This window comes from Leopardus geoffroyi, chromosome A1 (genome assembly GCF_018350155.1).
Source record: "Leopardus geoffroyi isolate Oge1 chromosome A1, O.geoffroyi_Oge1_pat1.0, whole genome shotgun sequence".
NCBI classification, from domain to species: domain Eukaryota; kingdom Metazoa; phylum Chordata; class Mammalia; order Carnivora; family Felidae; genus Leopardus; species Leopardus geoffroyi.
The window spans coordinates 168,284,477-168,298,923 of NC_059326.1; the positions used below are offsets into that span (position 1 = coordinate 168,284,477).

The window sequence follows — 14,447 nt, forward strand, 5'->3', positions numbered from 1 at the left end:
GGAAAAGAGAAGGTAGCATTCTGATGATGTTTAGAGTGATCAAGCACAGCATGATGCCTGAGATAGGATGACCATATAATTTATCACACACACCAGGACACTTTGGACCACAGAAGGGAACAGTGAAGCACAAATGCTAAACCTGACAGAATTTCAAAATAACAAGAATGGGCTGGAAATGTTCTAGCAAATGAGAACACTAGGTCACTCCAGGTCTGAGGCAGAACGAGGTACTGGGAGAACATGAGCCCCTCGTGGTTAGAGCTTAGACTTTGAAAACATATTAAAATGAATTCATTTTAATATGGATTCATTTTAATATGTTCTACCACTTACTACTTGTGAGCTATCTAACCTCTCTGGACCTTAATCCTTTCATTTGAAAACGGGGTTAATTTCTTCCTCAGGGCTGTTGTAAAGACAAATGAAACACTGTGTGTAAACACTTAGCACAGTGTATGGCACAAACTATAATAAATGATAGCTATTATTAGCTATCTTCATTATCCTTGGTCCAAAAAACAAAAGGGAGAAAATATTATACCCTCTGGCCTCTCTAACATTACAAGAACCAATCACAGTTTTAAAAAGATGGTCTAATGGATAGAAGGACACAGAAGACATATTTACAGATAGCTTGAGCATCTGAATAGTAGTTACTCTAATATCATACTATTCTTTTAGGGACGGTCTTACAAATAATTGTGAATATAAAAGAGAGTGTCAAAAAATATGCCAAGCTTAAACAAGGGTCACTAGCTCAGAAAGACTCCGTTCTGTCCCTAGAACTCCCTCGGAACTCAATAAAACGTTTCTTATTCTTTTTGCAAAAAATATGAATATCAGAGAATAATACAAGATTATTCAGATTACAAAAATATGCTAAAATTTAGTTGCACAAAAGCTGGAGCTGACCAGCCCAGCCACAATATTAGGCACCAAAAGTATGCAGACGGAACGCTCCACATACTCTACACACGCAGGGCAGTGCTGCTGTAAATGCCACCACAGCGTTGCTTCAATAGTCAGTGTTATTTTTGCTGCCTCTTTATTTCCAAGTTTTCAGACTTTTATAAGAGAAAATTGTTCAAACTTCACACCACTCAATACTCCAAGGTGAAAAGTATTCCTCTCCTCCAGACCACTTAACTTTAATAGAAAACAAAATATTCTCAAACTCAAATTCAACTATGCCTGCTGGATTTAATGGATAGGTTTGTCCCCCCTGGGCAATCTTTAAACCTCAGTCTCTAGGAGAATTAAGTAATATTAGGGGATTGAAATGAAATAAAATTCTAAGTCCACTGTGACATGACATTCACAGGAAGACGGTAGATTATCCACCCAGTCCTCGAACACTTATAAATACAATATATAGCATATGCTCACAAAACAATTCTTAGAAATAAAACACAATGGGCACTCAGCAAATAGTTTATATCACCAACACCTGCTCAAATCCTCTCTGAACTTTATTTCTAAATGTCACCGTTTTTTATTGAATCAACGGAAATTTGAAAGAAGAAACAGAATAAACATCCAGAGAAGATCAAGGGAGTTAGAAAAATCTTTATAGAAAGCCTCATTGAGTTTTCCATGAGCCAGGGCGCTGTCAGTCTCCCTCAAAGGGGTGGTGGAGTAATCTGTTCATTCTACAACTTCAACCTAAGTACACCTAGAAGACTAAATAGGGCTACCCACAGAAGAAGAGGAGAAAGAATAGTATTAAGATTTTTCTCAATGCTATAAACAAAGAAATCAAGATTCAAATACTGAGCACTGGAAATAAATTCATTTCATTTTAAAATAAGTAACTTTAAATCACAGCCTTGAAGTTGGAGGGAATTTAATAAACTAGCTCAGCTCTCTTTGTAATTCAGGAAACTTTTTTTAGAACACTCTTGTTTGAACACTGAGTGGAAGTGTCCATTTTGGATGGCAGTGGATGAAATTAAAGTGTTTAGCTAATTTTAAGCTGAATTCTGTCTCTTGCTGCAACTTCTACCCTTTGGCCAAAGCTCTGATGCCTAAAATAATGAAGAACTAATTTAAGTAGACCAATTAACTCTCTATTGTCTGTTAATATAGTTTATCAGACTGGACTTAAAAAGAACGATTTGTTTTGAAGTAAGAAATACCCTTTAAAAACCTCTACATTCTTGATTTTCAGCTTGTAGACTGGGGATAGACAGATAATACAAAAAAAAGTACAAAAGTACCACGCCTGGTAGGAATGGTGGAGGACTGGAGAATCGCCACAGAGAATAGCCTATTTGTCTTCCCAGAAAGATTGAGTCCAATGTTGCTAGATCTGCACATTTCCAACAGAGAGCCCAACTTCATAATTTTTATGTAAACTATTTCAATTTTTAAAGTGTTGGCAACTAGTTCAACTTTTTAAATATTTTATAGGCCAAACAAAGCAGCTTTATGGACTGGACTCAGCTGTAGACCACCAGTTTGCAGCTTCAACTTATTTAAAAGTGCCATTTAAAGAGAAACTATCCATAATTACTATTCTAAACACTAGGACATATAAAGTGAAAGGTTAACATATTATAGATGCTATTTTATGTTTGAAAGAAGTCGGTCACAATAGTCTAAGATTTAAAATTCTCCAAATTTTAGAATGTCCACTGATAGAACAGACATGAATAGAAGATTCACACAGCACAATTAACTCCTTTACATGAATAGCAGATTCACACAGCACAATTAACTCCTTAAAGAAAGTGTTCTCAGTTACTAATGTTCAACAAATTTAATACATTCAATTTTTTTAACTGCAAATTCAAAACATAAATCGCTAGCTAGGTAAGTTCGACTGGTTGGCAACATAACTTACTTTAACAACCAACCTGGTATTTATTATGTTTTGTGACTTTAGCTGATAGATGCTAGAGAAATTTTCATTTCTCTTATATTGTTATCCTAATTCATTAGCAAGCATGGTCAACTGTTAATGAGTGGATCATATATTTGATAATGGGTATACATACCATGCGATTGAACTTTTTTCAAGACTAATGTTAAAAACTGAAAATGGGAGATTTATTACATCTTTAATAACCAATTTAAAAAATTTAAATAGTTTTTGTAAAGATCTATTAAAATCAAGTAGATTTCATTTAATTCTTCCTGGCAAAAAGGAACAAAAGAGCCATTATAAGCCTATCACTAAAGATGCTCAGAACCGTTCAGTTTTTCACATATCAGTTTGTTACATCCAAAGCATGCTGCTTTTAGACTCTGTGCCAAACATACAAAAACGAAGAAGACCAAATTGGATGTGAAAGAACAAAAGATTTATATCAAATACAAATAAACATTTCAATAAACTTAGAGTCAGAGAGAGTAGGGTAGATATAACAACCAGATGTTTAATTTAAGTCACTGATAGAAATAGTGTCCTCTTTTCATAAACCACTTGGATTTTATTTGTATTCAAAAGCAATGGTAAATGTCAAATGACTACTAGACCATCCTTCTGAATACAAGAAAATATCATGCTGTTTAACTCTCTAAACACAAAAAGTGCTTTTAGAAAAACAAAGATAAAGAACAGCATGTCTTAGTCATACACATCGATAGAAGAACCAAAAAATGCTAAAAGATACCAAGAGCATAACAATAAAGACCTTCAATTACTACATATTTTAGATTTTTGAACTTCAAAAGAAAGCTTACAGATAAGAATTTTTAAGTTCAAGATAAATCTTATGTGTAAAGTTCTGAATATCAAAGTTTATCTTCATGTAAGGATTCCTTTCTTAAGGCTAGCAGCATTAAACATAGATCCTTTTCAGATGTACTACATATAAAACAACATCTAAAGTTTCTATTATACTTTTATTAGAAAAGAAAATAATGAGAGTCCTTTTAAAAATTAAGAAATTTACATATTAATGTCAGTTGTGTGTGAATCCCAACTATGAAATGGAAAATTGACTCATTAGCCACCATGTGCTTTTGCTCATTTGTCCTCACCCAGTTTTTAATGCAGCAATGATGGAAAAATACATCTGCTGGAAAAGCTAAAGAAAAATCATACAAAAGTCTAAATTTAATAGGAATAGTATGACCTTCTACTAAACAAAAGATCTGAAAGAATTAAAAGAGAACATGTATAAAGTGCCTATCAATTACCTGGGTAGTAAAGGTTACTTTCCTCCCTTCTCTCCTTACAAGGCTCACTATTATCTATCTCACTCATTAAGTCTTATGTCACCTAAAGACAGCAACCTTTGAGAGCACGAGGGACTCAGTGCCCTACAGTCAGAGACACAGTACCAAGTATTTAGTAGGGGGTTAATAAATGCTTCCTGATTTACTAGAGGATAATAATAGTGAACAAATGTAAAACAGACGCTAATTGATAGGCTAAATGCATTAGTGCATTCCACTGCCCTCTATATGAAAGGTTACTAACCCATCTTGGCTAAGTGCTGAAATTATAATTAAGTCTGACGAGAAGTCCTAGATTTATACCAATATAATTACGAATATTACTTAGCTTAGTGATAGAGTATGGTAAGAACAATGAGATGAGTAATTTAGATGATACTGCAAAGTGGGTTTTAATGTTTGAAACTTCTATTACAGTACACAGGATAAGTGCAAGTAGTGTAATTAAAACCTAAAAGAGTCTGATTTTTAAAACTCTACCGCTCAGCCTCATTAAAATGCATGTTTTCTCAATTAATCCAAACTTTTCCATTAAAAACATAAAAATACACTTTCATTCCTTGCAAGTAAATCTCTACAGTACATATATTTAGGATCAAATACCAAATAACCATTACAGTTAAATAGGAAAAAAAATTATTGAAATAGCAAGAGCTTTGAAAAGATGGAGCCTAACAAAGGAAAGGAAAGGAAAGACAAAGTGAGGGGTGCCCATGTTCTCATTTGTAAATATCCAGTTAGGACTAAATAAGCATTTGAAGAGCCAGAAGATTAGAAATCCCTAAATATCTTTATTTAAATGATATAAACCTAAGCAAAATATTTACTTAGAAGACAACCTTTCTAATTATACATGGGCTGCTTCTTATTTACCTCTGAATTCTTTAATTACTGATTCTTCCACATATGTCAGCTACACAGAAAATTGTTGTGGAATAAAAGGAAATCATTTTCATAATCATTTTGTTGAAGAAACAGTTTTTTCCTTTTAATTCATTGTATTACTAAGTAGTTTATCTCAATATTAAACTAAGGCAAAACATCACAGGATGTTTCCTTATGCACTTTATCTTATGAGATGTTATGAGAAACACTTAAAAGATTATTTTAAGATGTCATAAAATTGACTGTAGAAGAATGTTGATTATAAAGAAGAATTTTTTAAAAAACATTTTTATCAATTTTCTGTAGATTTCAATATACCCTACATGGCAACTATTACTCAAAAACAATAAATACCTTTTATAAGTGATGACCATGTGATCTGGATTAGAAAATTTTTCAAGAAAAATTTTACTAAAAAAGAGTCAAGTCAAAGGCTATCACATAACTGTAAGGATAATGCGGGTTAAGTTACAAAACTGTCACTAGAACTTACCATAATGGGGGAAAATGGAGTCCATGTAACTTTAATTTTAAGTACAAAATTAAAAGAGGAGGGGAAAAGTATTTTGATTTAAAACATTATCTGACACAAACTTAATAAATCCTATTTATGCAAAAGTATTTAAATTTAAATAGGTACTAATTTTAACTGAAATAGTACTTTCTATTCTGAAAGCAAAATATGTTTGGTGGCTTATCTTTAAAAAAAACAAAAACAAAATTTATCCCTCAAAGTTACTGGACCAACATCTTGTCTCTTGTCTGTATTTCAGAACCTACCTACATTAATCATTAGCAGCGGAATAGTCCTACTCCACATTTGATTTCATTATAAAGAAGTCTACTCTCAAGGGCTCCTCCATCTAATTTTCTTTCATGCAATAGTTCAAAGAAAAATGGGTTTATCATTGCTTACAAGAAGAAAACTACCCATTTTATACATTTTGACACTATGTATTAAACTGTCCATCACGTGACTTCCATTTTTAAAACTAATTATATTGATGCAGAGAACAAAATGTCATCCTTGAGAAAGGACCTGAATGCATAATATTTGAAATCATTTCTTAGAATCATTCTCCTTGATAAGTGAACAGTAAATCAAGCACAAAAGTTGCAAAAATATTAAAGTAACAAACAATATATCCTGGATGGGTGACAAAGAAAAATTCAATAGACTGCTGTTATAACTGTTTAGGCAAACATTTGAATCAAAACGCATAAAACCTTGTTGTAAATATAAGCAGTGGATGGATTAAAAGTATACGTCTAGATGGTTTTCAAATCTTAAACATATCTATTTCAAAAGGCATGGCTACATTAAATTTTCCTTAAAATTGTCATGCCTTGCTATAATGATAATTAGTATTTGGTCAGTAGAACACATGTTTCCCTCTGGAAAACTGTTTTCAAGATGTTACAATGGTTACCTGTCATTTATGATCCAGTTCAGGCAGAGATTGAGAGAGCTAAGATTTTTGCACCTCTTGACAATTTCCATCACGGTTTCATTATCCAGTTCAGTGATATGACGTAGGTCCAAGCTGGAAAGATTTCGTAGCTAATGAGATAAAAAAAAAAAAAAGTGAAAGATGAGAAAGATAAATGCTACATTCATTCTCAAAATTTATATAGTTTATTACAAAGTAGAGTATCACACTGTATGATACTGAAAATAGATAACAGTCTAATCAAGTTAAACTCATTCATATAATATTTTATGTACTAAATTAGAAATGAATGGAGAAGTATATATATATATATATGTGAATGGCAATATATATATATGAATGGCAATAAATATTAAAATCAAATAGATTTTATTGACATTTCATAAGAATCAAAAATAGCAACATAATACGTGGGAAAGCTGTTAAACATATCACATTAAGTACCTACAGTTTAGTAAGATTATTCTAACATTGTTCAATTTCAGATATTTATCTTCAGGATTATAACACCACTTTTGTATAGGTTTTTGCACTTTTCAAAAGATGAGATATGAGTAAGTGGTTAATTCGGAGATACTCTGGTGATATTTTATCAATAAACTCCAAATAGAACTATTACGTGTAGTGTGTTTTACCAAGTGGAAAGCAATATAAAATGCTGTTTACGTAAAGATTTTTCTCCAGGTGTCACCTTCCCCATTTCTCCCTTTTCTCTCCTCCTTTCCTGAGGTTTCTTGTCTTCCCCTGATGTTTAGTCTCCAAAGAAAATTAATACTATCATTTAAACAAAGATAGAAATCATCCTCTTCAAATAAGCTACAAATCAAATAAGGTATTGTTGCTTAATAACACGTAAAGAATTATTCTGGATGCAAGTGATAAACCAAGTAGCACCCCTTCCAAATATGTCTAAGCCCTAATATGTTACTTACCTGGCAAATGAGACTTTGCAGATGTGATTAAATTATGGATTCTGAGATGGAGAGATTATCCTGGATTAACAGGGTAGGCCCAATCTAATTACATGAGCCTTTATATGCAGACCACCTTTCCCAGCTAAAGTCAGAGAGATGTAATGGAAGGTGGTGTAGGAGACATTAGAATTGTGAAAGGGATTCAACATGCCTTTATTGGCTTTGAGTATGGAGAAAGAGAACTAGGAGCTAAGGATTGTGGGCATCCTCTAGAAACTGGAACAGCCCTGAGCTGAAAGCCAGTAAGAAATAGGGACTTCAGATCTACAACCTTAACTGAATTCCATCAAAAACCTGAAGGAGCAAGAAAACAGATCATCCCCTTAAGCTGCTAGAAGGGAACACAATCCAGCCAACACCTTGATTTTAGCCTGGTGAGACCCATGTTGTACTTCTGACTTATGCAGCTATGGGATAGTACATTTGTGCTATTTTATGCTACTCAGTGTGAGGTAATTTTTATGTCAGCAGTAGAAAATGAGTATAGGGCATTTCTAGCACTGTGAGGGAGCTTTCCCAGAACTGGCCAGTCTTCTCTATGCTTACCCTCAAATCCTTCCGTAAAGGGATCAGGTTAGTCCTGCAGGAAGCTGACCTGCAGGTGTAACCCAACCCAAAGGCCTCAGAGGAATGAGACAGTCAAGTTCCACCCAAAGGTTCATTGAGCTTCAATCCCAAGACAACGTAAGACACTGGAATCTCCACTGTTGTCAGGCTACAGGGAAAGAAATGCTCTAAAACAGTATGGTCCCAGAGAACTTTCTGATGATGGAGATATTCTGTATCGTTGCTGCCCAATATGGTAACCATAGTCACATGCAACTACTGAGCACTTAAAATGTCACCAATGTGAGGGAGGACCTGAATTTTTATCTTATTTAATTTTGTTTAATTTACATTTACTTTTTATATATGTATGTGGCTAGTGGCTACAATGCTGGGCAGAGCAGCTCTACAGAACTGAGTCCACTAGGCAGCACTCAAACCCTCTTTTCCACCTCAGCTCACAAAGGAAGTAGTGACACAGAGAAGGTTCACACAGAGCAACTATTCACTGCTCCCTGATATATGCTGCAGAACTGAGGAAAGAAACAGAGATAGCTAAGAGAGAGGAAATATGAAAATGTCCACAACAGTAGGTACATTCTTTCTAATTGAGACAGCAAGCTTCTGTACACTAAGGGCTGCATTCTGAAGATTCATAAAAAGATTTAGGAAAATGTCTCTATAATCAGCCTATAGGGTCAGATAATCAAAGCCACCAATCCAAAGTGAGACTCAGGACAACACTCCAGAATGGAGGCAGAACCAGGAAAGAAGAAATGGATTCAGGGGCACCTGGGCAGCTCGGCTGGTTAAGCATCTGACTCTTGATTTTGGCTCTGATCATGATCTCACAGTTCGTGGGTTTGAGCCCTGCATCGGGCTCTGAGCTGGCAGAGCGGAACCTGCTTGGAATTCTCTCTTTCCCATTCTCTCTGCCCCTCACTGCCCTTTCTCTTGAAATAAACAAACATTTAGGAAGGAAGGAAGGAAGGAAGGAAGGAAGGAAGGAAGGGAGGGAGGGAGGGAGGGAGGGAGGGAGGGAGGGAGGGAGGGAGGGAGGGAGGAATGGATTCTAACAAAGTTCCTACTCGAGTTACCATGGTCTCAGAGCCTTACCAACAACAGAATATGATTGGTACTTGGCAACCAAACTACACAGGGAATGCACTCACTTTGTTAAAATAAAACAGACTGTTCTAACCACTTCAGTAGCTCCAGATAGCTCACCAGTCAATCAGGGCAGCCTCCCTGTTTCCTCTTCCCCAAGGTTCTCCTCATTCCTCTCTCTGGTGACGAGAATCAATACCATGCCCAGGGCCCAGAGATGAGCTGCTCAGGCTCTAACATTCTGCCTCAAATGTGACTCCTGATCCTTACCCTTTACCCCTTATATATAAGGCAGACTGGCATTAAATAAAACAACAATGATCAAAACTTTTCGAAGCATCTACAGGAACAAAAAATAAATGCATAAAATACAAAATAAACAGCAAAGTATGGTTTTTTAAGTTAAAAAAAGTTTATTAATTTTTAAGATGGGGGAGGAGCAGAGAAAGAAGGAGAAAGAATCCCAAGTAGGCTCCATGCTGTTCGTGCAGAGCCTGATATGGTGCTTGAACCATCACCTGAGTTGAAATCAAAAGTCAGACGCTCAAGTGACTGAGCCATGCAGGCATCCGCAAAGTTTTTATAGTCTTTCTGATATTACTAAAATTCTAATAAGGACTCAAAGGGCTAATACATATGTTCCTTATTATGTTTTCTTTCTGACATATCTCTATGTGATGGGCACAGAAACTGAAGTCATTCAGAGTAACAGTTGGGCATGGAACAAAATGGAAGGCTGTGAGTCAAGTGCTGAAATCTTTGGCATCCAATATCTCTATGAAGGAGCAGGAGACACCAGGAGTATAAAAGATGGCAGTAAAATGGGAGACAACAAACACCAAATGGCACAGGTCTCAAAGTCTCAGTGTTTTATTAATTATATTTATTATTATTTTTCATGAGGGTAGAAGAATGATAATCTGAAAGCAGCTGAGAGCAAAGATCTTGCCCCTACCTCCTGACCCTGAGAAACACAGTGAGAAAATAAACAAGTATGGTAGGCAGAATGCTAAAATAACCCAATGATCTAGGCCCTGGTATAATCCTGACCGTGTGTGTGAATAGGATCTGTGAATATAATGGGGGTATCTTCCTTTTAAGGTGAAGCTGAAGGGATTCTGCATCAGTAATTAAGATGCCTGACCAGTTGACACTGAATTAATCAAAAAAGACCATATCCTAGATGGGGCTGACCTAGTCAGGGTCTAGACTAATGGTCTAAAGGTCAGAGACATTTTCCTGCTGGTCTTGAAGCATTCATTACTCAGCCATATTGTGAGAGGAACTGCAAGAAGCCTATAGGAACTGAGAGAAATCCCTGCATGAAGGCCAGCAAGATGATGGGGACCTCATTACTACAACTATAGGGAACTGAATTCTGCCAACAACTACATGAGCTTGTAAGAGGATCTAAGTTCTAGGAAGAAATGCATCCCCAGTTGAGACCTTGATTATGGCCTTGTGAAACACTGGGAAAAAGGCCACATTGGAGTGTCTAGACTCCTGACGCTTGGAAATGTACATTGTTTTAGGTTCTAAATTGGTGTTAATTTGTTATGCAGCAATAGAAAATTAATACAGAACAGCTTCAGGGTTCTCTATCTTTGAAAAGAAGCCAAGTTTCTCTTAAGACAAGGGTAATATCTTTAACCACCTTAAACACTGAGGCCCACTTCCCTCCTTTAGATGTATATGCTCACAAAGGCATAGAAGGAGATGCGTGGTCCATTCAGCCTTCTCCTCTAGGTGTATCTTCAAAGGCCAAGAAAGTACTTCCTGGGAAAATAGGCAACTTGAATTGGCCACTCCTGTTAGCTCCATACTGTAGTGAGGGGAGGTCTTGTTAAATTTTTCAAACCAATCCTCACTCATGGAAAGATGAATTTATTAGAATTGCTTCATAAAAATGTTTGCATATCCCCTGGGTTTTACTCAATTTGTATTTCTTTAAATTTTTTGTTTATTTTTTGGGGAGAGAGAGTGCAAGTAAGGGAAGGAAGAAAGAGGGGAGTACAGAGGATCCGAACTGAGCTCTGGTTGAAAGACCAACAGCAGTGAGCCCCATAACTCATGAACCATGAGATCATGACCTGAGCTGGTCAGACACCCAACCGACTGAGCCACCCAGGTGCCCCCTCAATTTGTATTTTGTAAACAGTCACATTTCTTATAAATATCTTAATAGTGTAAGGATCTGTCTTTTTACTTTCACAAATCTTTTATTTTTCACAAGAATTTGTACTGGGACTAAAAAAAGTAGCTAATTGTTTCTTTGGTCAAGTTCTCTTGTTCTCAGTTAAGCAAAGATGAACTTGTACATATCAAGGATTAGTCACTGTTACATTTGATACTCTTATTATTAAAGTTCCTCTTAGTAATGTATCCTATACTTGTATTTCCTATATAAAAAATAACCATTTTCTTAAACCACATTATTTTTATAGTTAGTTTTCATTACAGGATATGTTTTTGTATATTTAAACTGAATTATAATTAACATACAATACTACATTCGTTTTAGGTGTACGACATACTGATTCGACAATTCTTTTTTTTTTTTTTTTTTCAACGTTTATTTATTTTTGGGACAGAGAGAGACAGAGCATGAAGGGGGGAGGGGGAGAGAGAGAGGGAGACACAGAATCGGAAACAGGCTCCAGGCTCTGAGCCATCAGCCCAGAGCCCGACGCGGGGCTCGAACTCACGGACCGCGAGATCGTGACCTGGCTGAAGTCGGACGCTTAACCGACTGCGCCACCCAGGCGCCCCAGATTCGACAATTCTTTACGCAAGGTTCACGACAAAAGTATAGTCACCATCTGTCACCATACTATGTTATTTTTGACTATGTTCCCGGACTTTTCATCTCCATGACTTATTTATTTTACATCTAGAAGTTTGCACCTCTTAATCTCCTTTATCTATTTCAACTATCGCCACCCCGCAACACATGCCCAATTTCCCTTTGGCAACTACTTGTTTGTTCTCTGCATTTAAGAGTTTGTTTTTGTTCGTTCATTTGTTTTGGTTTTTAGATTCTACATATAAGTGATATCAGATGGTATTTGTCTTTCTCTGACTAATTTCACCCAGCACTATACCCTCTAGCTCCATCCATGTTGTCACAAAAAGTAAGATCTCTTCTTTAAATGTTTGGTAGAATTTACCTATGAAGCCACCTGATCCTGGACTTTTATTTGTTGGGAGTTTTTTGATTATTGACTCAACTTCATTACTAGTAATTGGTCTGTTCAAATTTTCTACTTCTTCCTGATTCAGTTTTGGATTATTGTATGTTTCCAGAAATGTATCCATTTCTTCTAGGTTATATATCTGTTGGCATATAGTTTTTTTATATATAATATTCTCTTATATTCCTTTATGTTTCTATAGTGTCAGTTGTTATTTCTCCTTCTTCATTTCTGATATTATTTGAGGCCTCTCTTTTTTTCTTGATGAGTCTGACTAAAAGTTCATCGATTGTGTTTATCTTTTCAATGAACCAGATGTTGGTTTCATTGACATTTTCTTTTGTTGTTGTTGTTTTTTTTTTTTTTTTTTTTTACTCTCTATTCCATTTATCTCTGCTCTAATCTTTATTATTTCCTTCTTTCTACTACTTTGGAACTTTTTTCTTTTACTAGTTCCTTTAGGTGTGAACACCCGAAAGTCTGTACTACTGTTAAGTATATACTGTTCTGGAAATGCATAAAGAAACAAATAGCCTCTTTGAATTGCAGGTGCTGGATGGCTTGCTGGGCTTATGTCCTGACATATGTGTACCACAGCAAAATCAGAAATACACAAAATGGACCCATAGAGATGCTAGAAAATACTTTGAAGCATGACTATTAAACCTGAGTGTTAAGGATGAATTTTGCTATGTGTAACCGTATGCATATGTGAACTATTAAATATAGCCATGTATAATACATATACAGCATCACTTTATTTCCAATTATTCTTTATTATAGTCCCTAGGAAGACACAAATTCATAAAATTTTTACCCAGTCACATAAATATTTCCTACACATGTATATTTTGGAGTCTACCACAGCTTCTGAGACAAAGTTTCTGTGTGAATTCTTACATATCTCTTAGGTTCCTTCGCTGTAAATTATCTTTATCATAACAGAACAGTGTGAATGTACTTGGTACCACAGAAGTGTACGCTTAAAAATGGTTAAAAAGGTGAACTATGTATGTTAGGTACATTTGGCCAAGATACAAAAGAAAAATCACTTCATCAACCAGGACATAGAAGGAGGCTGTAATAAAGTTGTGTAAAGAAGAAAATTTAAAGTTGTTTGTGCAGTTCAGTCCCCTCACATTACGAAACATAACTGAGGACCAAACAGGTTTGAATAACTTATTAAGGAACAGATAACAGGGAGAGAGATGTTAGCAAATCTAAATTATTTTCTAGACTTAAGAAAATCCAAAGATATCTTCTAAAATTAATGGAATAGTAAGAAGTAACAATTCCAAAAACTATCTCTATGTAATAAAACCTCTAATTTTAGTTGGTTGATTCTTTAGCTTTTAGAAATCCTGCATCCAGGACCATTCCTCACTGCAGGGCAGGTCAAATGATGACACTGGCCCACCTGTGGCTGATGCCTCCCTGTTTATTGTCCATAAATGGAACATTTCTTACTCTTACAATGGAGCTCAAACTCATACATGGGGAAACAAGTTTACTTTGGCTATCACATGTAGCATTCTGAGATCTTGAAAAGAGCGTTTTACTCCCGGATCCAATTAAGGCTCATTTTATTATGAGCTGACAGTCATTGACTATGCTCATGTGGTCTTCCCTATGACTATTTTGGCCAGTTCAGCATGAAATACAACAGTATCCAAAGGCAGTTTCAGAAGGCTAATTCCTGGAAACCAGCATTATTACAAGACACACACTGAGGACTTTTTATTGAAAACTCCACAAACAGCTCTGTCAAATTTATCACATTCCTTCCCTTGCTATGGGAATTTCATAATAGTGCCCTCAAGTGTTTCATAAAAAGCTACCTAAAATAATGCTTCATAGTATAAAACAAATAATTACATTTAGGAAACTGGCATTTTAATTAAACTTACTTTCCTTATAAATTCACTGGTAGCTGGGTTATACAAATCACTGAGGATCTGAATAAACAAAGTTTACAACCAAGATCTTCTAAACGCGTCACTCCAATTCTTAAACATGTAGTAAGGTATTTTAAGAGAAGCCCAAGTCAGAATGTAGACTACAGGTAATCAACTTTCAGTTTAATTTTGCTTTTATTGAGAAAAAATATT

General features: G+C 35.5%; 1 protein-coding gene across 3 annotated transcripts in view; it reads right to left on the reverse strand.

The window, feature by feature from the left end:
• The window catches only part of FBXL17 (F-box and leucine rich repeat protein 17), a 494,438-nt gene that overhangs the window by 311,066 nt on the left and 168,925 nt on the right, over positions 1 to 14,447 (reverse strand). For all 3 annotated transcript variants that reach the window (XM_045500431.1, XM_045500420.1, XM_045500412.1), the window contains one exon: positions 6,501 to 6,631. In XM_045500431.1, the coding sequence (XP_045356387.1) occupies positions 6,501 to 6,631 (131 nt within the window). The remainder of the gene's footprint in view (positions 1 to 6,500; positions 6,632 to 14,447) is intronic.